The sequence below is a fragment of the Sapajus apella genome, unplaced genomic scaffold (assembly GCF_009761245.1).
Source record: "Sapajus apella isolate SASKATOON/1434 unplaced genomic scaffold, GSC_monkey_1.0 scaffold3, whole genome shotgun sequence".
Lineage (NCBI taxonomy): Eukaryota > Metazoa > Chordata > Mammalia > Primates > Cebidae > Sapajus > Sapajus apella.
This window is the reverse complement of record NW_022436943.1, coordinates 62,509,818-62,535,679: the sequence shown is the minus strand read 5'-3', so window position 1 is coordinate 62,535,679 and position 25,862 is coordinate 62,509,818. Positions and strand designations below refer to the sequence as shown.

The 25,862-nt window shown below is 54.6% G+C and overlaps 2 protein-coding genes across 5 annotated transcripts in view; one reads left to right on the top strand and one right to left on the bottom strand.

The window, feature by feature from the left end:
* Window positions 1-5,927: 5,927 nt before the first annotated feature.
* On the bottom strand, window positions 5,928-9,954 carry LOC116535864 (basic salivary proline-rich protein 1-like). Its single transcript, XM_032257298.1, has 2 exons — window positions 9,390-9,954; window positions 5,928-6,833 (listed from the first exon to the last, which is right to left on the bottom strand). The coding sequence occupies exons 1-2, from the start codon at window positions 9,952-9,954 to the stop codon at window positions 6,679-6,681; spliced, it is 720 nt and encodes a 239-aa protein (XP_032113189.1). The 3' UTR covers window positions 5,928-6,678.
* Window positions 9,809-25,862, top strand: part of KCNK9 (potassium two pore domain channel subfamily K member 9) — a 115,418-nt gene continuing 99,364 nt past the window's right edge. For all 4 annotated transcript variants that reach the window (XR_004261628.1, XR_004261627.1, XM_032254463.1 and 1 more), the window contains exon 1: window positions 9,809-10,235. Coding sequence is in view for 2 of the 4 variants with exons in the window: in XM_032254463.1 (XP_032110354.1) it covers window positions 9,953-10,235 (283 nt within the window). In the remaining 2 variants the exon portion in view is untranslated. The remainder of the gene's footprint in view (window positions 10,236-25,862) is intronic.

Sequence of the window (25,862 nt, the reverse complement as noted above, 5' to 3'; positions counted from 1 at the left end):
TGATCTTGTGCCTCTTTTCCTGGCTGCCCACACCCTAGCCAAGTCAGCCACCTTGCTCTTCCACGAACATGCCAAGCTCTTCCGCCCTTAGAGTCTTTGCATCCACTGTCCCCTCTGTCTGGATGCCCTGCCTCTGGGTCCACAAATGTCATTCAGGTCTCAGCTCAAATACCGTCTCCTTGGGGACTCTTTCCTGACCGATGCATCCCGAAGTGCTCCCCCTGCACCACACACTGCCTCCTAATCATTGCCTTCTGTTTGATCATCTCCCTGCAATCATCCTCTCAGCTTATCCTGCTGGTTCGCTGGCTGGTTGCCCATCTACGCCATTAGCATATCTGCTCCATGTAAGAAGGGACCTTGCCAGTTTCGCTGCCTGGTCCCAGTACCCCTTGTAGATACCAGTGGGAAGATCCAGGTTGCTGATCTGCATCAGGCTTCCTGGGCAACTCAGGACGGCCTGGGCCAGGGCTCGGGGGACCCAGGAGGTGTGTAGTGTTCCCTCATACAGACAGTTAGCTCCACGACCTTGGGCACATCCCTGGACTTCTCTGTGCCAGAGTCTCCTCATTTGTCAAAGGTGGAAGAGGCCTAATTGCCAACCTACCTCCTTGCCCATGGGAAGGGACTTAAACCTGGATGAGCACCTGCTGTGAGCCAGACACATCCCAGAAGCATCACTTGCGTTGGCTCAATGCTCACAGCAACTGTATGAGGCACCTGGGGACCAGTGCCAGACTGAAGTACCCTCTACCAGGAAGCCTGCTGGGACTGCCCCACCCCAGCCTGAGCTGTCAGGGCTCCTGCAGCCCCTACATGATCCCATAGGCCTCCATTTCCCAAACCTCCTGTCTCCCATTGGTCTCATGTTGCCAGCAAGTGACAGGAGCAGAGAGCAGTGCAGAGGCAGAAAAGCCTCTCTGAAGCCCGTGTACCTCCAGAGGCCACCAGAAGGTAATGCAATTTGGTAAATGTTACCCAGCCCCGACTCTGTGCTGGGCGCTGTGCTGGATGCCGGGGACACAGATGAATCGGACACAGACCCTGTCCTTAGGAAGCTCCAGGGGACAGTGACAAGTGCTGAGGGCAGATGCTGTTGCAGTGACGAGCTCTCAAGGCCATGGCTCAGAACAGCCTGGGGTCCAGGAAGGCCTCCGGGGCAGGCGCCAGTGCCTGGGGGCCCTTTGGAGGCGTCTGGAAGCACCCAGTCCTCTCTTCCCTTTCTCTGGGAGTTGACAGCACCCGTAATGATACAAATGATACACCTGTGCGTCCCCGAAATAGCAGTGGCGTGTGCAGGGACGCCTCGTCACGCTGCGAAATTGCTGCCACCTCGGCTGCATTTGCAAAAATACCTTCTGCCACACAAAGGTGAAAATGGCAGAGGCGAGAACCAGGCTTCTGAAAAGGAAAAATATTTAAACACCTTCCGCAGGGATCTGTAAACTCTCGGCACAGGCACAACTAATGCTCCATGTGACTGGGCTAAAGTTAGCTCCCGCAGGGAGGGAGCTGGCTGTATAGTAGCGTCTCCACCGTCAGCGTGTGGCGGCTGGCACCGCTCCCTGGCTGGCGGGCAGTTAGGTGGAGAGAGGAGGGCAGCGTGCCCTCTACACTCGGAAGAGAATCAACATTGGCTGCGCATACACTGGGGGCCTGGGGCCTCTGTCAGATCCGTGAGGCCTCGTGTGTGACTTCACCCCAGAGAGGACCGCTCTTTCTCATCAAAAAGGAAAGAGGCACAGAAAGGGCCCCTCACTTGCCCAAGTCACACAGGGCACAAGTGACCACATCAGGTTTGGAACTGGGCCTGACTGGGAAGCCACGCTCATCCTACAGCCCGAGGGTGCTTCAGAGATCGTCTGGGGAAACCCAACGATTCCAGTGATGGAGAAGCTGGGGATGCTGGGCGTGCACTTCAGGGACAGGCTTGTGCCGTGGAGGGAGAGTCCTCAGACCCAGGGGCCAGGGCTTGCTTTGCCCCTTGACCTGTGCTGACACTTTACAGGTGTTCCAGCCCAGTAACCTCAGCCGCCCTGCAGGCGAGTCCCATCTCATCTCCAAGTGCAAGACAGGAGACCTCTCTGGGTGGCTTTCCTGGTCTCACAGCTAGTGAGTTCTCAACACATTGTGATCTTTGTTTTTAAGAGCACATATCTTATTTTTATCTTTATTTTTAAGAAGAAGAAGAGCTGGGTCCAACAAATGTCCCTTGACTGTGAATGTCCAATTATTCTGAGCACTGGGTGGGGATAGGTGACCAATGCCATTTCCTGGCCACCAGTCACTATGCTGTCTCCACATCCATTTTATTAATCAGGGCAACAAATGCCCAGCAGCCTCTGCTTTATGCCAAGCTCCAGGGTACCCAGAATTGAGAGCTGGGGACAGAGATGTGTTTCCTACAGCCCGAGAGGGCCAGCTCTTCAGCCCAGCCCTGGATCGCAGTGAGAGGCTGTGTGCAGAGACACACACTGTCCTCCCATGCCCCCTCCTCCCCACCCTGCTTGCTTTGGAACAGCAAGGTATCCCTAGAGTATCAACCCTGCCTCACCCACCTCAGTTAATAAGACCCTCATGGCAGATGCAGAGTTCACACCCGCCGCAGCCCCTCTTGGGATGTATCAGCCGGAGGAGCCTCTGCAGATTGTCTGATTGATCCTGGCAGCCACTTGTGCTCCGTGGGGAATGCAATGCAGCTATTTATGGATCAGGCCTGGAGATGGGCAGCGGTTCAGGCTGCATTAAGGAGCCTGAAATCCACTAATCAGATTTCCTCTAATAAAGCAAGGGCACGTGCATGTGCACAGCTTGGTGGGGGGCATCTTTGGCTTAAGCAGAGAGGGCCTTGATAGAGGGGGGTTTGGCCTGGCTTTTCCCTCCTTTGCTATATGATCTCGAGTCTAAGAATGACCTGCTCATCATCTATGAAAATGAAATTCCTGCTCTTAAAAGCCCCCTAGTTCTGGAGCCAACTGATTCTGCCTCCCATCCTGTCCCTGTGCAGTGTGGGTATCAGCCATGCTGACGCCTTTGCCCACGTGGCCACAAGGACACCTCATGGCACATAAGAAGTTTCAAGCTTGAAAATCCTCAGGAAGACCACCAGGACTTGGCATCTAAGGGAGAGACCCCCTCCAGTTTGGGCTCATGTCTCCAGGTCACCCACTTGCTTCCTGGGCAGCTGGAGGTCTAACAACTCAAAGGTCACCTGAGCTCAGCCAGGCCTGGGCTCAGTTCCCCTCTCCCATCCCTGGCTCTGCCAGTGGCTCTCAGAAGTTATGAGCCAGGTTCTTGCCTCCCTTCCTCCTGGCACTCACCTCATCGCTAACAGCCCTGGGGACTCCTCTCAGCATCTTTTGGATTTATCAGGGAGCCAGTGAAACAACTTCTGAGCGCCTACTGTGTACCGGGGGCCGGGTTTTATCTGAGCGCCTACTGTGTACCGGGGCCCGGGTTTTATCTGAGTGCCTACTGTGTACCGGGGCCCGGGTTTTATCTGAGCACCTACTGTGTACCGGGGGCTGGGCTGACCCTCTCCGTTCCATCTCAGTCTTCTGGTTGCTGTGCTGGCCAAGCCCTCGTGGCCTGTGGCTGGTGAAGAAGGACACAGCTTTCTCCAACTCCTGGCCCTGCAGAGCCAGTGCCTTTCCAAGGACCCTCCCACAGCGACTGTCGTAAGCTCAGAGAGCCTTGGCTCTGACACTGGCCAATGGGAATGATAATGGTAGTCTCACAGAGTTACCCTGAGGACTCAAGCTGTAGTAGGGACACTCCAGCTCAGGCTCCATATCCAGCAGGTGACGGAGACGTGGGCACTCACCTGCATCAGCACACAGGGGCCTTCTTCCTCCGTGCCACGTATACCATCACTGTGCCACTCCCGCCTGGCTCCTCTCTTCTCTCATGTTGGGTTTAAAATCTTCTTTGCCTTCTCAGCTGGGGCCTTGAAAGGAAGCAGGTCAGGGCTGAGTCCAGGAATGGCCTTATGTGAACCCCTGTGTCCAAGATTCTCAGGCCATAGCAGACCCCAGCCAGACAGTGCTGGGATAGATTAGCAATGTCTGCTCTGGGCAGAGGTGGAGGGAAGGACAGGATGTATGCAGGATCAGTAAGCCCCCCATGGCCCCACCCCCCCAGCCTCATTTCCCTCTCTTTCCACCATTTGAGCCTCTTTCTCTTTGCTTTATTATTTCTCTTCACATCTGTCTTTCTTGTTGTTTTTCCTCCCTCTTTGCTATATTGGACACCCACAGACATTACAGCCAAGGCCTAAACCTTGGCGGCTCTGTCAGTCATGGCCTGGACCATCTCTGCCATCTGCACAGCCTTGTGTTCCCCGACTCTCCTGCAACTGCTTCTGCCTTCCTGTGAGAACTCTCACAGGGGGCGGTGACTAGTGATCGAACCCAACTCTTTCATTTTCATCAAACATTCACTGTGTGCCTACTGTGTGGCAGACCCCTTGTGGCCAGGTTGGGTCAGATGTGGCCCCTCCCCTCAAGAAGCTGACAGTCTCTTGGGGGAGAGTGGCAGTCCCCCAGATGAGTCATTGTGATATAAGTATTCTGGCAGGAATCTATGCAGGGACACAGGAGTCTAGTCCAGCCCACAGGGGCAGGGAAGCTTCTGGAGGAGACACCGTCAGAGCTGAATCCTAAAAGATGAGGAGCAGGGACCAGGTGAGAGAGGCCATTGGAGGCCAGCTGTCAGGATGGGAATACCAGGTTGAGCTTAGCCTTGACCCACAGAATCCTAGACAGTTTTCACCATGGATGTGCAAGAGTCAGCCTGTTCAGAAGGTGGCCCTGGTGGCAGGTGGAGAAGGGAAGGAGATGCCTGCTGCAGGCAGCAGGGCCAGTGAGCTGGCCGAAGGACATGAACTGGTGCAAGGCTTGTCTATGCAGAGCCGGAAGCGGAACCAAGACCTCCTGCCTCCCTGTATCCAGGTATCTGGGCTGGGCCAGCAGTTCCCAAAGCATGGTCCCCGGGACCTGGGTGTTGCAGCTAAATGAGTCTGGGAGACACTGCTCACAGCATACCCATTTAGGGGTCATCATGCCTGTTAGCAGAACAAAGGCTCTGAGAAGTCTTGCATCTGCCTGTTTAACCCAATGTGTCTCAAACTGTGTAACTACAGAACACACTTGTCCACATCCTAAAGAGGAGGCTGGGAAGCCCCGGATGAGCCTGGCTGCCTGTTTCGGGAGTGCTTTTCTCTGGAATCTGACACTGCTGGAGGTCTAAAGTGAAGACAGTAACTGTGCCATCAACTGTGCAAATGTCACTGGCCTTGAGAAATCAGCTAGGAGCAGAGTGAGGAACCTCTAGTTCTGGCAGGGAGGCTACTGAGGAAGGGGAGACTCATCACATCTCCTCTCTGTGATTTGGAGCCACTGGACTCCTTGGTGCCTCACATTCCTTGAAAGGAAACAGGTCAGTGGAAACAGTCCAGGAATGGCCTTATGTGTATCCCTGTGTTCTACATTCTCAGGCTGTAATAGACCCCAGCCAAAGACAGTGCTGGGATCAATGAGCAATGTCTGCCCTGGGCAGAGGTGGAGGAAAGGGCAGGCTGTATGCAGGGTCAGTGAGCCCACCTATGGCCCCACTCTCCTCTCTAGACTTCCCCATCTGTAAAATGGGTATGATGAGAGTGCACCCCTGCCTGTTTTCAAAAATGTGGGGATTAATGTGGCAAAGCGTTGAACATACCCAAGGAGTCAGGATGTTCGGGAGGCACAGACGGCCTGCCCTGGCCCAGACACACTGCGGTGATGCAAAAGAAGTACTGGCCTTGGACTAGGGTCTTCCCTTACTCACTGTGGGACCAGGATAAACTGCTGGGCCTTCCTAGGTAAGAACAGGGGCTGCAGGCACACCCACCATGTGTAAAGCACGAAGTGAACAAGTACCGGCAAGCAGACAGAGTTATAAAACCATGATGTTCTTTATTAGCTAATAAGGTACATCTGTTTTTACAGAAACAGGTCCAAGGGAGGCCCAGGGTGGGGCTGCTGGAGGGCACAAACAGCTGTGAACACAGCACATGGGCACCAGCAGCACCAGGCAGGCTTGGGACCAGCTGACTGTGGCTTAAACCCACGAGAGAATGCACTTGCTCACCCTTGCGTGTGTGCCACGTGCCTGCATCCGGGTTCTCAACGTCAGTAAGAACCCGCCTCCCTCCTCAGGTCACCTATCTGCTGACAGCCCTACCCAGAGGAGGGCTCTGATTGGTTGAGGTGGACCTTCACACGTTCAAGTCCAGCCAATCACTGTGGCCCTGGGGAATTCTGGACTCTGGCCACACCTCAGTTCCGCATCCTTCTTCAGGTGAGGCTGCAGTTGGGACTCCCAGACCCACAGGGGCTTCGAGGGTGGCAGACCCAGAGGCATTGCCCCCAGCGGACTCTCTGGGCTGCCATGTGGCATACACCATCGGGGTGGATGCTGGGGACGCAGGGAAGATGTTTGAGCCCCAGGCTCAGCTCCAAAGAGCTTCCATGCCACCCACAGGTCCCGCACCTTGGAAGGTGGCACATGGGGGGAGTGGACGGGAGGACGAGGAACCCTCCACTTCCACGGCTCAGACACTGCCTGGGCGGGCCTGAGTCCACGGGTCTATTTCTGAGGGTGGAGGAGAGGAAGAACCAGCGCCTGGGGGCTGGTAGGTGGTCAGTCAAGGCATTTCAGCTTGGGGCCAGAAAGCTGCAAGGGTCCTCGAAGGAGCACTAGACAGAAGCCAGGGAGAGTATTCCAGCGCTGGCTCCACATCGGAAACACCGTGGGATCCTGGGCACGTGATCCTGTCTTGCTGGAAGTTTTCCCATCTGTAAAACAAGGGGTTTGGAGTAATTCATCTCCGAGGTCCTTCCAGTACGCACACAGTGGTTGCGCTTTCCTGAAAGGCTGTATGCAAATGGAGTTCCGTAAACCAAATCGAAGTGGCTCTGCAGAGCGCAGCGTCTGCCGGCGCGCCCCTCCCCCGGCCGCGCTGCCGCGGGGACAGCCTGGACTTCCCTGCACCGAGGCCGGCTGCGCGGCCGCCCCGTGGGTCGGAGTCCAGTGCCCCCTGGTGGCGCCGAGGCGGGCAGGCGGCTTCCGGACCGCGCGGAGGCCCGACGGCTGTGACTCAGGGGTGGCGCGGCTGCCAGGGCGGCGGGAGGCCTGACTGGGGTTCCGTCGTGGGCTGAGCCACGGCGCAATTAATTACCAGCTGCTGGGAATCCTTGTCGCCCGCTCGCGGTGACTCACCCGGCAGCCAGGCTCACTTGCCGAGCGCGGGGGCCTTGGTTTCCAAAATGAATTCTGGGGAGAGTGCCTGCTTGGGGTGGGGCTCCCTACTCCTGCGCCCCAGGGCGCCCGCAGACCCAGCGGGGACCTTAGGGCTCAGACGTAGCCCACAGCGCGGGCTCCCCTTCCCTGGTGGGCACCCGCGAGCCCTGGAAGTGGGGTGCAGAGCGTCCCAGCTGGGGAGCCTCGTTGAAGCACTGGGGTCCCAGACCCTCTGGTCCCAGAGTCCCTGAGGCCTGGGAGGCCAAGCACAGCTCCCGGGGGCGACCCACAGAGGGGATTGGTCTCCTGGAGCCCGCGAGCTGCGCAAGGGTTTGGTCTGATTCCCCAGCCACCCCTTAGCCAGCTGCTATCCCGCCGCCAGGCGACCCTTTCCCATCTCCATCTCTTCCTTGGCTGGAGTCAGGAGAGAAAGGGGAGCCCCGGGGTCTCTGAGGCTTGGGTCTGTCCGTTTGAAACTCCACTGCTCCAGGTGGACTGAGGAAGCTGGTGGTCAAGGGAAAGACCCTTGAAAGCCTAAAGGGAGAGGGCGGGGAGAGGGAGGAGGCCTAAATAGGAAGGAGATAAAGCCTGGAGAGGCCTCATCTGGAAGCAAGGAATAGGTGCGCCCCGGCCCTAGCCTCGCGTTCCTACCCCAGGTGGTCCCGAGAGGGGCTACCGCGTGGCTCAGGGCTGCAGCCGGCGCGCACCTTGTGCCCAGCTGTGGGGAATCAGGGTGGGTTTTTTTTCTTCCTTTTTTTTTTTTTTTTTTTTTCAGTAAAGCAACAGAGAGGGCATTGGGTCGGGGGATTGCGATATCTTTCCCTGCTGTCCTGACTCCAAAAGTGGCGGCCCATGCTATCCTTAGCGCTCTCAAGGGGAAACGACTCAGGTCTGCAGGTGCTGGGCCTAGCGGACTGTGCCGCTGGGAGGCGAGGGGGCCGAGTCAGCCATTGGGACCCCACCACTCCCCTAGGCCATGTCCCTGGCCAACGACACGCTCCCGCCTCGGGTGGCTGGGCGGGGGGTGGGGAGACCTCATGCACCGCTGCCGCCGCGTTCCGGTGTGCCATGGCCCCCTCCCCTTCTGCTCCCCACTTTCCACACGATCTGCCTGAAGCTGCCAGTCTGCCATCTCCGGCTGAATCCCGTTTCCCTCCCCCAACTGCGAGTCCCTCAAACTCTCCACCAGCCAGGGCTGCTTGCGCTCTTGGGGAGCCGGGCTAGAAGCACCCAAGAGGCCTCGTTTATCCTCCCATCCCCCGCCAAAACCGGCCGGCGGCTCCGCCCCCGTCCCCTCCCTTGCGGCTCAGGCCGCCCCTCCCGGGCTCCCTCCGCGTGCGCCCTGCGCCGCGCTCGGTCTGCAGCGGGAGCTGCCACAGCAGCCTCGCCAGCTGGCTGGGGACCAGGCGGGAGGTGGCGCGCCCTGGAGGCTGAGGGAGGGAAAGAGGGAGGGAGGCCCGGCCTCGGCGTAGCCCGGCCCCCGCTCCCCGAGGCCCTCCCGCAGGAGCGGGGCTGCCAAGCGCACACACACACACGCACACTCACATACACACGCGCACACACACACTCGGGCTCCCAACGGCGCGCACGCACGTAGCGCCCGGGGCAGACCAGCGCAGCGGCCGCCTCCCGGGACGCCCGGACGCCGGAGGGCCCCGACCCCCGCGCGGCTCATGCGCCCGCGTCCGCTCGGCTGCTCCGCGAGGCTCGCGGGACCCCTCCCGCCGCCGCCGCCGCGCCCGCCGCCCCCGGAGGAGCGGGCTGGCCGACCGCCACCGCGCCGTCCCCAGGCCGCCCCCGAAGCCGCTCCATCGCGGTCCCTGCCGTCCTGGGGCCGCGCCCGGCTCCCGCGCCTTGGGGGTTGAGCCGAGCAAACTTCGCTCACCGGCCGACGCCCGGCAGGGACCCCGCTGCGCCCCCGCGCGCCCGGGTGGGCGCTGGGCTCTTGGACCTTTGGGAAGCGGGCTGCCCCGCCCGCTGCACCTGCTCGCCCCCCTCCCGGCTTGCAGGGGACTCCAGAGACACCGCCACTTCGCAAACTTTTCCTCCCCATCACCGAGAGGGGGCGAGGAGGGCTAAAAGGGGAAGCAGGTCCCGCGGGGCGCGCGGACCTGCAGGCTTCTTGCTGGGCGCCGCCACCCGCGAGCTGGACCCACAGGGGTGCGGGGCCCCGCGGCCGCCCTCCGGCCGCTTTCTGGCTCCGGTTCCCGTCCCTGCTTTTCCCGCGGGAGCGGGGGGCGGGGTGCGGAGGGCAGCGAGGCCCGCGCGGTACCCAGCGGGGCCGCCCTGCATGGCCCTGCGCAGTGGGGCGGGCTGCTTCGGCCGGGTCTGGCGCAGGGTGTCGGGGTTCCCGGACGCCTGGCCCCGGCGCTCGAGCAGCCTCCTGTGCCTGTCCGCCTTCTCGGCTGAGCCCGGGCCCGCGCCGCCCCTGCCCCGCCAGCCGCCTCGCGGTGGCGGTGGCTGTGGCGGCCCCAGCGGAGGGGGCCCCCCCCAGCCTCCCCGCCCCCCGCCTCCCCGCTGCTGCTGCTGCTGCTGCCGCCGCCGCTTACAACTTGGAGGCGGCGGCGGCGGCGGCGGAGGAGGAGGCGGCGGCGGCCGCCGGGCGCTGCAGTGGGACGCGCGCGGCTGTGAGCCTGCGGGACATGCCCCCCGCGCCGGCTCCTTGCTGGCGGCCATGAAGAGGCAGAACGTGCGGACTCTGTCCCTCATCGTCTGCACCTTCACCTACCTGCTGGTGGGCGCCGCCGTGTTCGACGCCCTGGAGTCGGACCACGAGATGCGCGAGGAGGAAAAACTCAAAGCCGAGGAGATCCGGATCAAGGGGAAGTACAACATCAGCAGCGAGGACTACCGGCAGCTGGAGCTGGTGATCCTGCAGTCCGAGCCGCACCGCGCCGGCGTCCAGTGGAAATTCGCCGGCTCCTTCTACTTTGCCATCACGGTCATCACCACCATAGGTAAGGGCTGGGTGCGCCGCCGGGCTCCCGCGCCCCGTTAGGAGTCCGGGAAGGCGGCAGAGCGCGCGGCGCAGGGTTGGGTACAGGGCGTCGAGGGTTAAACGCAGCCTCCCTGGGGGTCCTTCCCGCAGCGCCCCCTCCTATCTAGGGAGCCCCCACCTCTGCGGCGCCTCCGAACCTCACCCTTCGGGGACCCCACCCGGTGCTCTCCAACGTGCTGGTGTCTGGGCCGGGCGTGTGAGCCCCGAGCGAGCGAGTGTGCCTGAGCCGGGAGGGCGGAGGCGCCACTTTTGCGAAGAGAGTGGAGCGCTAAGAATAATCCCATAGCAGACACCCACCCACCCACCGCCCCGGCGCGGGCTGGGCTGCGCGGGGCTCTGAGCCTTACACTTACTACCTCTCTGGGAGTTGGAGAGGGCTGGCCTGGCACCCATGGCTCCTAGAGGGACTCAGGTGGCAGGGGAGTGCGCCTGGGGGGTGGGAGGCACTGACCCTCCATACCCCCTGGGCCCCCCTCCACGCTTCTCTGAGCTCAGATTTCATCTCTCTTCCTCCGGCTCCTTTTTTCCTCTCTGAGTTCCAGTTCTGAAGCTTGGACTTCCCAGGCCCCTGGGAGGAGAGAGTTTGCTCTCTGGTGCTTGGGGTGGGGGTGGCAGCCCCTCAATTGCTCTCAGTAGAGGTGGAGAGTGGGGGCAGGGCGGAACCTGCCCATTCCCTAGGCTGTGACAGTGGGAAAGGCCGGTCTAGATATTGCCCAGAAAAGCGGGGAACTTGAGCCTCAGTCCTAAGAGGGGGGTCCAGCTGGTAGACTACAGGGATACCCAAGGGCGCTATGCACAGAGCAGGGTCTCTGGTGAGTCCTGAGGGCAGTGTTCCCTGGGGGCTGGGGGGACACCCAGACATTATACTTGGAGACCTGTTGGAGCGGGGGAAGGTCCCTCCATAGGGGTAGAGAGGTGGATAACCTGCGTGGCAGGAGGCAGGGTGGTGTCTCTGGTTCGCTTGTCCCAGTGAGGCAGGCTGCCTCTCTAGGGCCATCTCCTTAGACCTGTCAAGGCCAGTTTGTTAGCTCAGGGGTGGTCTGTTTCCTGCACCCCTCAGGGCTTGATACCCCTGTGCTCTGGGCAGGGGTCTCCTCCTTCTCCCGACTTCTCCCTAGCCTCTCCTGTCTCACTTCTCTGGACCTCCTCCTCTAATTTCCCCCTTGATATTTTTCTTTGTCTGAAAATCTCTGCATGCTGAAAAAACAGGATTTCTCAGTGCCATATGCAACAGGAAGCGCCAGCACAGGACGGCCTGTCTTTCCTTCTTGGTTGAAAATACTTTTTAGAGAGTCATCTTGTTTTAAATGTTTAATTCATTGGTGCAGGTTTTTCTGTTTGTGAAGGAAATTGTCCTTCTGTTATCTACATAATCAGCCTGGCTCCTGCTTGCCCCACGCCCTTTGCCCAGCACCCCAAACACAGATGACTCCTTCCCTTCCCACGCTGTGTTTCCAGCATCTGAGAGGGCCAGTCAGTCATTGCCATTATCTTTGGCTTTAAACTGTGGCAGAGGCATGCAGATGCAGGGCAGTGATTCTGGGGGACAGGGGCCTGTTTGCTGGAGGGCTGGAGAGTAAGAAATATGCCTCTGAAACTGAACAGCCCTGGGGAGGGGAGAAAGCCCCAAGCCCCTTAAACACGCCTTTAGGGATGAAGACAGAAGACAGGTGAAATTGGTTAGCATGCTGGCTTCCAGTAGTAAAACAGGCACATAAAATGCTTGGCCGATCCTGAGAGTTGAGCTTGCAACATCGAGGAGAGGATTGGTGTTAAACGCAAACCCTGAAATGTGCCAGTTTTCCTTAAGACATACATTGTTGAGACTGATGAAGTTCATGCTGAGGTGTGTTTCCGTGATTGATTCTTATTGGTAGTTCTGGGTGTATGCCTCTAATGGTTAGAACTCCAAAGAGAAGCTGTCAAGGGAAGTGCAGCCAAATGGAGGGTGTCGGCTTCGCCTCAGGGGCTGTAGGACTTGTATGAATAAGGGACAGAGGCCATCTGTCTGAGGGATTCACTGATTTTCCTCGCTTCCTTCTTTGGGTTTTCCACTGATTTTCTAGAGAGAAAGGTTGGGGGGGCAAATGCGTGTGTGTGTGTGCGTGTGTGAATAAAAAACAGCTCTAACACTAATACAGCTGTCCTGTTGTGGAAAGACATTCAACTTGCAACCCACAGACCTGGCTTGGAATCTGAATTCTGCCATAGTGTAAGACCATAAGGAGGTCATTTCCCCACTACTGACCTCAGTTTCCTCACCTGTAGAAGGGACATCTCACAGTAACCACCCAACAGGCTGACTTTTAGGGTCCAGGTGAGATCCCGCGGGCTTCAGCTGCCAGGCACAGTGTGGCTGACACCTAGTAGGAACAGAATCCACACTCTTGGACAAAGGCTGATGGAGCCTCCGCTCTCTGCCCTAAGAAGCTGTGTAGCAGAAGAGCTCAAATTTACGGGAAACAAAGCACCTTTCCAGTTAATTCTGTTTTCCCCCCGCCCCCCCCCTTTTTTTTTTAATATAAATGCAAATTAAGGTGCTCCTAGGCCTAGAACAAAACCCAGCCCCAAGCCTTGCCCTCCAAGGAATTGTCTCCTATTAGGCAGTGATATTAATGAGTCAGGTTAATCTTCATGGGTGTTCTGATTTTTAATCTAACCTTGAGCTATTTCTTGAGTGTGCTTCAACTTTTTGTCCAAGTCTCCAAGGCTAGGACGGGAGCCGCTGGTGCTGGGTGGCCACAAATGAAGGCTTCTCAGATGCAGTTATTAGCTTGCTCTGTTAAATGGATTTTTAAAACATATAATTACCACCTCGAGTTGGATCTGTGGCTCAACCTTCCTAAAAGGCTTTGGAGGGATATTACCCTGAATCCTGCTCCAGCCCTCCGGGGATCCCAGGGCACGGTGACCATCGTCATAACCAGGGAAGAGCAGGAGTCCAGCCGGGCCCTGCAAAGGGCAATTTCAGTTACATCATTTATCAAGCTGTGTTTCCATTTCTCCCCATTTGCTTCCTTTGATGTCTGTGCCACTTGTAGCTATTTCTGCGGAGATTATGTTTAGTTCTAAACTTGTGAAGTGCTAGACCTTTGGATGGGAAACCCTTGTATGTACCCCGTAGTTCCCTTTTGATTAGGGGTTCATTCTGAGCTGCCCCTCAACCCCTGCCCCCGACCACCTGCTGGGGGAAGTGGTGGAAGTCAGAAGCGCTGGGGCCAGGATCTGAACAGGAGGTGGAGGAGTTTTATTTGGATTTGGCCTGCTTGGGACTAAAGCTCAGGTGTGTAAGGGACCCCTGACACACACATGTGACCTTCCTGCAGTAGGCACTTGAGCGTCTCCCCATGATCTCACAGAGCTGGAGTCTCCATGACACTTCTTTTTCCACTCTAACATCTGTGTCCCAAGTTGTTATTACCTTCAGGATCATTAAAAAAAAGGAACCATGCTTAGAAATCAGATCTCATCTGCAGAGTGCAGAGGACAATTTAAAATCGGGTTCTCGTGGGGAAGGAGTGTAGGAAAGGTGGGTTTTTCCTTTTTTTTTTTTGCTATAGTTTGCAGGTTGGAGAGCCGTACATTAGGGGCAGTATTTCCCTAAAACCTCGGGCCCATCTGAAGCTAGGAGAGGTTGTTGCGGGAATTGAGGCAGCTGGCTTGGGGCAGGGTGCATTCTGAGAAAAAGCTTTCGGGTTTCTGGGCCTGTACCTGCTGGGAAACAGAGTGCCTTGGGAAATCTTCCTTTTCTCCTTCATCAACAGCACCTTAAACAGACTTTTGTGAAGGAGACAGCATTTTCTATTTTTTTCCGGGCACTCCTGGTGCTGTTTTGGTACGTGGTTCAGACTCTAAGCGAGCACCTGCCCCCGCCCCGGCCTGTGCTGCTCCTAGGCTCCGAGGCTCTGGGGGCCGTCTAGATGACAAGATAAGGCCTGGCCTTGAGAGGGGAGAAGGAGGGAGCTGAAAACCCAAACAATGGGTTGTCATCCAGGGTGCAGTACAGGGCAGCTAACCCAGCAGCTCCCTTCACCCTGCTCAGCACACACAGACGTTGTGCTCCTTGGTTGGCTCCTTGAACCTGTCTTACAGGTGCTTGTCCTCCGAAGTCTTCCCAGCCTCCTCTTGTGCTGGCTTCCTCAGCCCCAGCCTCGTTGTTTAATGAATACGGTGCTTTCTGCTCCAGGCCTTAACCGTTTGTGTTTTCCCCGTACCTGCAGGGCCGGGACAATGCCTGGCCCACAGTGGGCTTCCCGTAAGGAAGGCTGCAGAGTACAAGTGGCACCAAGCAGACCCCACAGGCTGGTGCTGGAGGAGCACGGAGCTTCCACACGGATACACTCACTTCCCCTGCTTTACAGACGAGGAAACTGAGGCAGATGAGGCCACACACACTGAGACCTGGAACTTCGTGATGCAGTTGGGGTCTCCTTACTGAAGGCTGTGACTGTGATGTTTTCCTGGGGCCAGGGCTGGGCTTGTGTAGTAGTCCATCTTGTGTTTCCTTCTCCCTTTAGCTCCACCCTTCAGTGAAACTGCTCAGCAGACCCAGATGAAGGGCCTACCAGTGTGGCATGGGGTGGGCCCAGAGGAGTGGGGCTGTCTCAGAGGAGTGGGGCTGCCTTGCTAATGTCTAGTGGGGTAGCTGGCCATGCCGGGGAGCCAGGAGATGCCTGTGGGCAGCTCCTCTTCTCCTGCCCCTTCTCGGACCTGGGCTGGCTTAGCCCCAGGCCCTCTAGGAATCACTGCCTCTTTATAGATGTCATGGACGGGACAAAGAAATGGGGGCAGATGTGGGGTTTCTTCTGATTCCGGGGTACGTCAAAGAGACACATAGGTATGCAGAGACACCCAGCATGGTGCTCTGAGGAGGAGTTGGGAATCAGGTGAGACCCAGGAGCTGGAGATACCCACTGCCTTCTCCTACTCTTTCCTGGGTCACTTTCATTCGTGGAGTCTAATGAGGTCAGAGCAGTAGGTGAACCAGGCCTCAGTGTACACCTCTTCCTCCATGCAGCGGTTAGCCACGCCTCCACCTCTCCATTCAATGTGTACTCACTTGGTCCTCCATGCACCTGCTTATTCACACATCCATCCATCCACCCACCTATCCACCATACATCTGCCACCCATCAGTCCACTCAGCTACACATCTATCCATCCCCATCCATCCTCCCACTCACTCACCCATCTCCCCACTTATCCATCCATCCATCCATCCATCCACCCATCCATCATTTATTCATCCACAATACATTCATCTACCCATCCACCATTCATCCACTCACTATTCATTCATCTACCCATCCATCTGTCCACCATTCACCCATCTACCCACCCACTCACTTACCCATCTATACATGCATCTACCTTCTCATCCACCCATCCACCATCCATCTACCCACCCATCTACCCATCCATTCATTTACCACCCAGCCACCATTTATCCATCCACCTACCCACCCATCCACCATCCATCTGTTCACCCACCCATCCACCCATCCATCAATCTCTTCATGTACCATGCATCCCTACACCCATTTACCTATCTGTCATCCATTCATCTACCCATTCATCTACCTACCCATCCATCCATCCATCCATCCATCCACTTACCCATCTATTCATTCATCCATCCACCCACTCCTTCATCCATCTATCCATTCACCCACTCATCCACCCATCCACCCATCACTCATCCATCCATCCGTCCATCCATCCATCCACCCATCCATTCATCTACCATCCATCCACCCACTCCCATCCATCTATTCATCTACCCCCTCATCCAACTTTCCATCCACCTACCCACCTACCCACCCACTCATCCATCCATCCATCCATCCACCCATCCATCTACTCATCCACCCATCACTCACCCATCCATCCATCCACCCACCCATCCACCCATCACTCATCCATCCATCCATCCATCCATCCATCCATCCATCCATGTATCTAACCATCCATCCTTCTGTGTACTCCCTTCCTTCTTCCCTCTCTCCTTCCCTCCCTCCTCTGTATACTCAGTGGGTCCTCAACTCACTTGCTTATTGGATGAATTTCTGCCCCTCTCTCTTTCCATGTGCTGGGTGGGGCCCCTGTGCTGGTGGGAGGCACACAGTGGTGAGCCGGCACGTTACCTCAGCTAGAGCCTCAGTGTTAATGCCTCGATGGCTCCATGAAGGAAGGATCTCCAAGTGTCTCAGCCGCATCTCCTTCCTGCAGATGGTGAGCCAATTCAATCACTTTTGATTTTTAAGCATTTTTATTTAAGTGTAATGTTCTTATAGAAAAGTGTACATTTCATAAGTGTATTGCTTAGTGAATTCTCATAAGGAAATCATGTCCATGTAACTAGCACTCTGAACAGGAGACAAAACATTACCAGCACCCCAGAACCCCCCACACTAGTCATTTTCTTCTTGAATGCCTCTAGTGATAAAGAGCTCATTATATAACACACAGTGAAGTGGTGGTGGATGTATTTAGATGAATGTTGAGATTATCTCCTGTGGGGTTCTGATCTGGTGAGGAGCGGTGTGTGCATGTGGGTTGGGTGGGGAGAGTCTTCTTCTCAAGGACTGCTTGTCTCTATTGTGGTCACCTGAGGAGGAACCAGCAGATGTACATTTAGAAACTGGAACATGGGGGGCTTAGACCTGGAAGGTGAGAGGGATTTCAGTACACGGAGGCGGGATTGAGTCTGGAGTGGGGACCACGTGCTATGGTGGCCCAGGGAGCTGGCCCCAGAGGGTTGGCCCCTCTGACTCAGACTGCAGCAAGCAGCTCGGGGCTGTGTGTACACCAGCCTCCCAGAGGATGAGAAAACATGGAGAAAGAGATGCAATGCTTGTTCTCAGCAGAGCCCCGGGAACTAGGAGGCAGCTAGTCCAGGCAGGCTGGGCTGATAAAGGAAAGGCAGTGGGCACTCTTGAGAGAGTCCCCCAGGCAGAGGAATTCTAGGGCCTGAGAATTGCAGGAGGACTCCTCCCACCTCCAGGTGGAGCACCCTCCCATGGCCAGCCTGAAGGAGCCGGGAGTCTGGGGTCTCTTTCCTCAAGGGATTTTTGTCTTGAGGGTCTCTTGTCCTGCCCACCCCCACCTGGGGACTTCCACTTGTAGAAAGCTTTCCCCTTTTAGCTCAGGGTACCCACTGTGTAGCTTATGATCCTCCAAAGGGAGGGCTGAGTGGAGCTTGGCCTCCCTCCTGTCCTGTAATGGCCTGTAGGGATTTGGGGATAGCCCTGGACTCTGGAGTTTCTTCCAATAATGCCCGTTGTAGCTGGTTCCTCTCCTCTAAGCCTGTATGTTTCTCTCCTTTTAGCTTGTGTGTGCTTTCTCAGTTCAGGCTGAGCATGCAAGGATTGCTGATCATCACCTCCCTTTGTCTACACAATATACTTCTGTTAATGTTCTCAGTTGGTACACTAGCTTTTTTGGGTAGCCCCTTCCTGCATTAACTTGTTTTGAGAACATGTACTTCCATTTTGTGCTACTGAGCAAAAGAGTCCCTGACCTGCATTGGTATGGACCCGAATACAAACCCTGGCATTGATACCTGAGCACAAAGCAGAATTATGTGCTAGGGACCAAGAAAGGAAGGGGTGGTCAATGGAAAACTTCGTAGCGAGGAAGATGAGAAATTTCAGGTGCAACTGTGAGTGTGTTGGCCTGGCTTGCTGGGACACTGTGGGCAGATGTCAGCTGCTGGGCCTGAAAGTCCCTCCAGCTCATGGTTTGCTGGCCTCAGCCCAGCCATGCCCCTGCCTGGGGTCTTGGGGTCAACCGGTCCTGAGTGATGGCAGAGCCTGGCCGGGGAGCAGCTGCTCCAAGGTGGTGCTAGGTGAGTAGAGTGGACCTGCCTTGAGCCATCCTCATCCTTATCACACCTCGAGCCCTGGGAGGGACCAGCAGGTGGCAGTGGGGTGGAGGGAGGGGACTGGAGTAGAGGAGGGTGGGCTGGGGCTTGGTGTGGTCGGTGGTGAATGGAATGTTGATGTGGCAAGAGGGACGCTGGGCTGGGTATCTGGAGAGTGGGGGGCAGGTCCCTACCCTACCCCTGGCCAGCCATCCATTTAATGGGTCATGATGCCACCTGTCTCCTGGGCAGGGTTTCAGGGGCTCCTCTCTGGCATCTCTTGTGAAGGCACATGATGCCGGGAAGTGGGCAGGCCTGAGGTGCCAGTGCCCGGCACGGTGGCTCATGTCTGGCTCGAAGCCCATCCTGGAGGCCCAATCCCAGGCACATCCCTTAAGACTGGACCTCTTCATCTATGAAACGGGGACTTAGAGCTCAGAATTTGTGTCCTTGTAAGAATGGGAGGAAATGTGTGTGAAAGGCTTTCTCCCTCCTCCACCCGGGAGGCAGCTGGTGAGTGACACAGTGTTGTTGTGATGGTGGTCATTTGGGCATCCTCGTTAGGGGACAGGCATTCAGGCCTGGCTGTGCTGTCTACTCTTGGCAAATCCACTTTCAGCTTGCCCTCGCCACTTCCCCACCATCCCCTTTCTGCTGCTGCCCAACCCCTATATCTCTCTCCCAGCCCCAATCCTAGCAAGGGGCGGCCTGAGGCTCACTCTGACTGAGAGATGCTCCTCAGAGACAGAAAAGCTCCTACCGTCCAATGGAAGGGGGCTGGGATGGTGGGTGTCAGGCCGGGAGCCTTGGGGTCTGCAAGCCGCATTCAGGGTGTCTCTGTTGGATGGGTATGGACTGGAATAGAAGCCCTGGCTCCGTTCAAGGAGTGAGAGTTCCCCGGCTCAGTTCTGTTGGGATACCATGGCTTCCTGGGACGCCACCTTCCACCCCACCACTGCAGTGACCTTTAAAAGCTCCTGCCCCAGACCCTGGTGGCTCCCCATCCCATGCAGAGTCAGACCTGGGTCTTCAGCTCACAGCCCTGTTCCTCCAGCCCTTCCCAGGCCTGTGCCCACATCTTCTGCCCTGAGTCTGGCTCCGCCTTTCTCTTTTCGCCAGTTGTCCTTTATCCTCTAGAGCAAAGGACTTGTTTCTCTGCTCCCCAGCTAACTGTGCCTCAGTCTCCCAAGTAGACATCCAGATTCCCCAGGGGCCTGCTGGTCTCAGGCTCCCCTGCCCCCAGCCAGGCCCACAGCAGGTGCTCAGGCTGGCTGGATGCTGGTGTGCACTCCTGGCTCCCCGAGAGCAGAAACAGCTGAGAACAGAGCAATTTGGGTGACATCTTTCTGCTCAGTTGTGCCTCAGGACCACTGGGCAGGTGTGGAATGGGCCACAGCCTTTAGAACTCGAGTTGTTGCTTTTAATGGGAGACGACTGGTTAGGGATCCGTCCTGCTGAGTGGGGAGCTGCTCACTCCTGAGGCTTAGATGTGTGATCTTGGTCCCCAAGGCCACCTGCAGGTGCCAGGCCTCTGTGAGTTTGCCGGGCATCTGTCAGGAAGAGATGCCCACTTGTGAAATGGCCTTTGGCTGTCACTGGCCCTGCCAGACATGTGAGGAGCAGCCCGCTCAGGAAGGTGAGAGACTTTTACCTGCGGCTGACGGGCGCATAGCGTACATGTGGTGTTTGTCAGAGGTGGGGAAGGTGGGCACACATCTGGGATGAGCCTCTCAGGTGGGGCTGGGGTGAACTCAGGTAGGGCTGGGGTGAGCCTCTTAGGAGGGGCTGGGGTGAGCCTCTCAGGTGAGCTGGGGTGAACCCAGGAGGGGCTGGGGTGAGCCTCTCAGGTGACCTGGGTGAGGCTCAGAGCTGGGGCCTGGGTGAGCCTCTCAGGTGGGGCTGGGGTGAACTTAGGTGGGGCTAGGGAGTGCCCCTCAGGTAGAGCTGGGGTGAGCCTCTTAGGAGGGGCTGGGGTGAGCCTCTCAGGTGAGCTGGGTGAGGTTCAGAGCTGGGGCCTGGGTGAGCCTCTCAGGTGGGCTGGGGTGAACTCAGGAGGGGCTGGGGTGAGCCTCTCAGGTGGGGCCGGGGTGGTCTGCTCAGGTGGGCGGGATGAGCTGGGTGGTACTGAGAACTGGGAGGTGCACACTTTGTTTCCACATTTGAAGCAGAAGCTGTAGGCAGCATTTTGTGTCAGGGCAGTCGGGGTGCAAGGCCCCGTGTGGTCTGGAAACAGGCAGTGCCAGGCTCCTCGTGGGTGCCAGGGCATGGGCATTCAGTTGGATGTGGGTAGGAGCCGACTGCTGCTGATGCCGGATGGACCTAGGCTGAGCTTATCTGGGCCACAGGGAAGGGCCCAGCGCAGAGATGCCGCGGGATGTGGGAGAACGTTCCCCAGTGAGTCTGGTCATGATGAGAGGCTCTCCTTGTGCCGTTTCCTGGAGATGACTTCTTTGACAGCTCCCAAGTGCTGAGGAGCTCTCGCAGTTGGGGAAATTGTTCCAGTGTCTGTTTGGGACAATGTTCAGGCCGTAGGTATCCAAACACCACTGAGGGGGAAGCCGGTGTGTGTTGATTCCCCAAATTGCTATTATACTATGGGAAGGGAAATTTGGCAAGCAACTGCAGAGTGTTTCATGAGAGGGAGGAAATTCCCCACAATTCTTCTGTGACCCCATGATCACATCCAAGAATGGCTTCAGCGTTCGATGTTCACCTTCTTGTCATTGTCCAAATGTGCTTGCTGTTTTTATCATCTCATCAGAGTGGATCATTTAGGGATGGTGTTCGGGTGCCTGTCGCAGAAAACCCATTTAACAAGGACATGAGCAAACAGCAGTTTTCTGTTTCTTGGTTGCAAAGCCCGGGTCAGGCAGACGGGCGGACAGGTGGCTCCACAATGCCTTGAGAGATCATGCTCTTCCAGCTTTCTGCTTTCAGTCATCTTAGCTTGGTTTTTGTCCTCTGGCTGGTGTCTCATGGTTCTGTGATGGCCGTTCCACCTCCAGTATTGTCTCCAGCATCCCTCCCGGCAGGAAGAAGAGGAAGAACACAAGTCAAAGGTATCTGTCAGCTGAGCCTGCTTCTTTCTAAAGAGGCTTCCGGGACAACCCACCCAACAGCTTCTACTTATATCTCGTCAGCCAGGACCATGCCTTATGACCAACTCTAGCTGCAAGGGAACCTGGAAATGGGGTGTGCTGTTTCTCAAAGCAAGCTAGGGTGTGGCTGGTGAGGAGGGGGTGGAGCCAGGTATCCGGAGGTGCCCACGGTGTCTGTGGTGATATGCACAGCATTTCAGAGCCCCTTTTCTCTTTAAGTCTACATCACACTTTCTTGTATTTCCACAGCCTGGAGGGAAATGATTTTAATGGCTATATATCCACTGAGTGAGTGGATCCTCAACTATTGAACTATGCCTCTATTGATAACGATTTAATGTGCTTTTTCTTTTTTTAGGCTAACTGTAGATCATGTTTGTTGGACATCTCTGTGGGTGTGGATTCTGTGAGGTCTTCCTTTAAGCGTTTGCTGGCTGTAGTGGGATCAGCAGGTCAGAGGGCACAGCACTGGGTTGTTCCCATCAACAGCTGTACAAGCAGGGCTGGGTCTTCTGGCTTCACTGCAACCTCAGCAGCTCTCAGCAGTGTTGACAACGCTTTTGATGTTCTTACTATTTCAGAGTGTTTTCTTAGTGATCTTCAGGTGGCCTTGGAAAGGCAGCTGGGACAAGCTCATGTGGCGTTGGAAAGCTGGTGTCCACAGTGAAGTCCTTGCTCACCCCAGATAGAACCAATCCGGGGAGATTGCAGTGTACTTGTGGACACATGAAATGAGGAGGGGGAGGGGAGGTGAGCCTGTGGACTCAGTTTATCTCCAGGGACTGGGAGAATTTGCCTTGACAGTCTGGCCCAGCCGAGTGGCTCTGGTCACTGCAACTCTGTACCAAGAAGCAGCCTCAGTGGGGCAGGGTGCCATGCGTGATTGATTAGTCATGTCTGACATGGGTATGGGTCAAGCAGTGGTAGCATGCTTGCCACATATGCCCACCCTGGCCTGGTGGAAGAGAGAATTTCGAGGTGGATGCCTTTCCATCAGTATGCTAGGAGTGACGTCATTATGGATAATTGCTGGGCCTGGGTGTGATCTAGTTTACAAGACAGGTTCCCACCCACAGCCATCTTTCATCCATTAACAAGACTATAGAATAGGGTCCGTGCTTACCTGGTTATGCTGACGAATCTCTGAGAGATCTGGCAACTTACCCAAGGTCATGAAGTGGAGCTTAGCACTTGAGCCCAAATCTCTCTTCAAGCTTGATGTGGTCTCCATTACACCCACAGCCTGTCTGGGGTGCAGTCCCAGACACTCGCTCTGCCTGGAATTAAGAACTTGGATATAGGAAGGATCAGTCCCAAGGACGATTACCTGACAGTCAAGAGAACTCAGAAGTCATCTGGTCCCACCCTCTCAGGATGGCAGCATCGCTGAACCCTCCAGGGACAGGGAGTTCATGGCCTCACACATAGAGAAAGGCAGATGTGGCATCAGTTTTAAAATAAAAGATAGCACGGGGAGAAATGCCAGATATAGGTGAAGGGGAAGAAGGCAGCAAATCATACTGCCATGTGTGTACCTATGCAACCGTCTTGCATGTTCTTCAAATGTACTCCAAAAGCTAAAATGCAATAAAAAAAAAAAGAAGAAGTTCTCCCATAAGGAAAATAAATATGGCTGGAATCTAAAAAAAAAAAAAAAAAAAAAAAAAAAAAAAAGGACAAACGACAAAAGGACTCTCATTGGTTTGTCTTAGTTCTCCTGACCAGCGCTCCCCAGGGTAAGTGTGACTTCGTATTCTCTCACCAAAGAGCCCTTGTTTATGGCATGGCCATGGGGTTCTGGTTTTTTTTTCCTTTCCCAGCCACTCTCTCCATTAATTCCATCCTGTCAACAACCCTGAGATAGATATTTTCATGTATACCCATTTTACAGATGAGGATGTAGAAGATCAGAGAGACTAAGCAACTTGTCCAGGGTCATGTAGCTAATAAGTGGCAGAAAGGAGTTATGCCTAGAAGTCTGACTTCAGAGTCTGTGTGTTGCTCCATACAGCGTGTTTTCACCTGTATCAGTTAGCTAGTGACACGTTACAAATCATCCACAAACCCAGAGGCTGAAAACGGCCACCGTCTATTATTGTTCACAGTCTGAGGTTCAGCTGGGCACCTTTTTCTCACTGCTGGTCTGCAGGCTGATAGGGGAAGCTCTGCTTCAAGTCATTGCATGTTTTTTGCTTGATGATGGCAAAGGCACAGGAGAGCAGCAAAAGTCAGTGATGCCTCTTATGCCAAGACGCTGCCGTGAAGCTGTCACTTCTTCCACATACCATTGGCCAAAGCAAGTCATGTAATGGAGGCCAAAGTCAAAAGGTGGGAAATACATCCTGCCCACAGTGAGCCCAAAGCAATGGTATAGTGTCTCAGCCTGCCATCTGACCATACCTCTTCCCAAGTCCCTCCTGCCACCCCCTCCTCACTGTGATTTGCTGCCTGGTGCAGTGGAGAGCATAGCTTTGGTTTCTAGCTGGGTTCAAATCCTGCCCATTGCATAGCTCTCAGATGATGTGCTGTTTTCTCGTCTGTAAAACAGACAGTCCACAGTCTACCTTTGGATTAGTTATAGTTTGCTGGGGCTGCCATTACAAAGTAAGGCAGGGTGACTTAAGCAGCAGAAAATAATTTTATAAATAAAATTTTTAAAATAAAAAAATCTCACAGTTCTTGAGGCCCGAAGTCGAAGATCAAGGTATCGGCAAGGTTGATTTCTTCTGAATCCTTTCTTTTTGGCTTATGGATGATCACCTCCCTGTGTCTTCACATGGCTGTCCCTCTGTACGTGTCTGTGGTCCTAATCTCCTCTCCTTAAAAGGACACCAGTTAGTTTGGATTAGGGCTCACACAAAGGGCCCCATTTTACCTTAACTTTTTTCCCTAAAACAGTTACATCCAGAAGTCCTGGGGGCTAGGATTTCAACATATAAACTTGGGGTGAGGGGACGTTTTTCAGCACACATTAACTTCCTAGGACTGCTGTGAGGATTAAGTGAGATCAGGGAGATGAAAGCACCTAGTTCAGGGCCTGTCCCATAGAAGTTATTCAATGCATGTTGCTTCTCTGCTGTATCCCATGTATGAATCTGAGTTTATCTTACTATGGTCAGGAAGACTTTGTTGTCCAAATATGTTATTTAATCTGTTGTTGCATATCAAAATCTGACCATTTGCTAGGCCGAAAGCCTGCCTTGGTGGAGGGGACCCAACCCAGGATCGGTCATTGATATGGTTTGGATCTGTGTCCCCACCCAAGTCTCATCTCAAATTGTAATCCCCATGTGTCAAGGGAGAGAAGTGATCAGATTGTGTGGGCTGTCCCATGCTGATGATGAATGAGTTCTCACTAGAGCTGATGGTTTTAAAGTGTGGCACTTCCTCGTTCTTGCACGTACTCTTTTCTGCCGCCTTGTGAAGAAGGTGAATGTTTTCCTTTCCACCATGATTGTAATTTAACTGAGACTTCTCCAGCAATGTGGAACTGTGAGTCAATTAAATCTCTTTCCTTTAGATTACCCAGTCTCAAGTATTTCTTTATAGTAGTGTGAGAATGGACTAATATAGTCATGGAGGGACCTGGGCTCAAATCCCTCCTCCACCTTTTACTAGCTGGGAGATGGCAGGTACACCATTTTCTTGCTCTCGTTCTCAGCATCCTTATTTGTAGGGTATGGGTGATCCTATCTCCTTTAGCATGTTTTGAGGTATATGAAGTCTACTGTGCTTTTAAACCTTTTCTTAATTGGATTTAAAAACTGATAACATATAATACCTCTGTAATTTAAACATACACACACATTAATGCCAGGTTTTTGGTGTGATTATTATTATGACTATATATAATAAATGAGTACTTATCTTTAAGAGATAATGATGCATGTGTAAGTGAAATGTCTGAGATTTTGCTTTAACATAACCTGAATCACACAGGGAAGTGGATGGGGGTTTAGATAAAACACGATTGGCCTTGAGTTGTTCATTGCGGAAACTTGAGTTTTCCTATCTGGGGATTAATTACATTTTTCTCTACCTTGGTGTATATGTATGTGTGTATATATACATATATATATATATATATATATATATATATATATACACGTAGATATACATGTATATATACATATATATGCTATATATGAAAATCTACATAATGATAACTTAAGAAAAAACAAACAGAATGTATCACAGAAGTAGAAGCCTCCTGTAATGGTCCAGCCCCTTAGCCCCACGTCTAAGAGGTGACAGCTAGCAGCAGGTTGCTGCATAAAGGAGGACAATACTTGGCTCTGTTGCAGGCTCTGGTGTGCACATGTGTTTTCTTTGGCTCTTACATTCTTTGAAAATATTTGGAATTAGTTGCCAACATTTATTAATCTTTTAAAAGAACCAGCTCTTGGTTTTATTATATCTATTTTATTGATTTTTTTGCTTTTATTTATTTTATATTTATTTATTTACTTATTTATTTATTTTGAGATGGAGTCGTGCTCTGTTGCTCAGGCAAGAGTACAGTGGCATGATCTTGGCTCACTGCAACCTCCACCTCCCGGGTTCAAGCAATTCTCCTGCCTCAGCGTCCTGAGTAGCTGGGATTACAGGTGCCCACCACTGCACCCTG

What these genes read in the sequence shown, in the direction of transcription:
- LOC116535864 (XM_032257298.1), bottom strand. Translation starts at nt 9,954, where the DNA reads ATGGCCGCCAGCAAGGAGCCGGCGCGGGGGGCATGTCCCGCAGGCTCA. An exon ending in GCCCAGCAAGAAGCCTGCAG is followed by an intron (nt 6,834 to 9,389) that starts GTCCGCGCGCCC and finishes CTTGTTTTACAG; the next exon opens with ATGGGAAAACTTCCAGCAAG.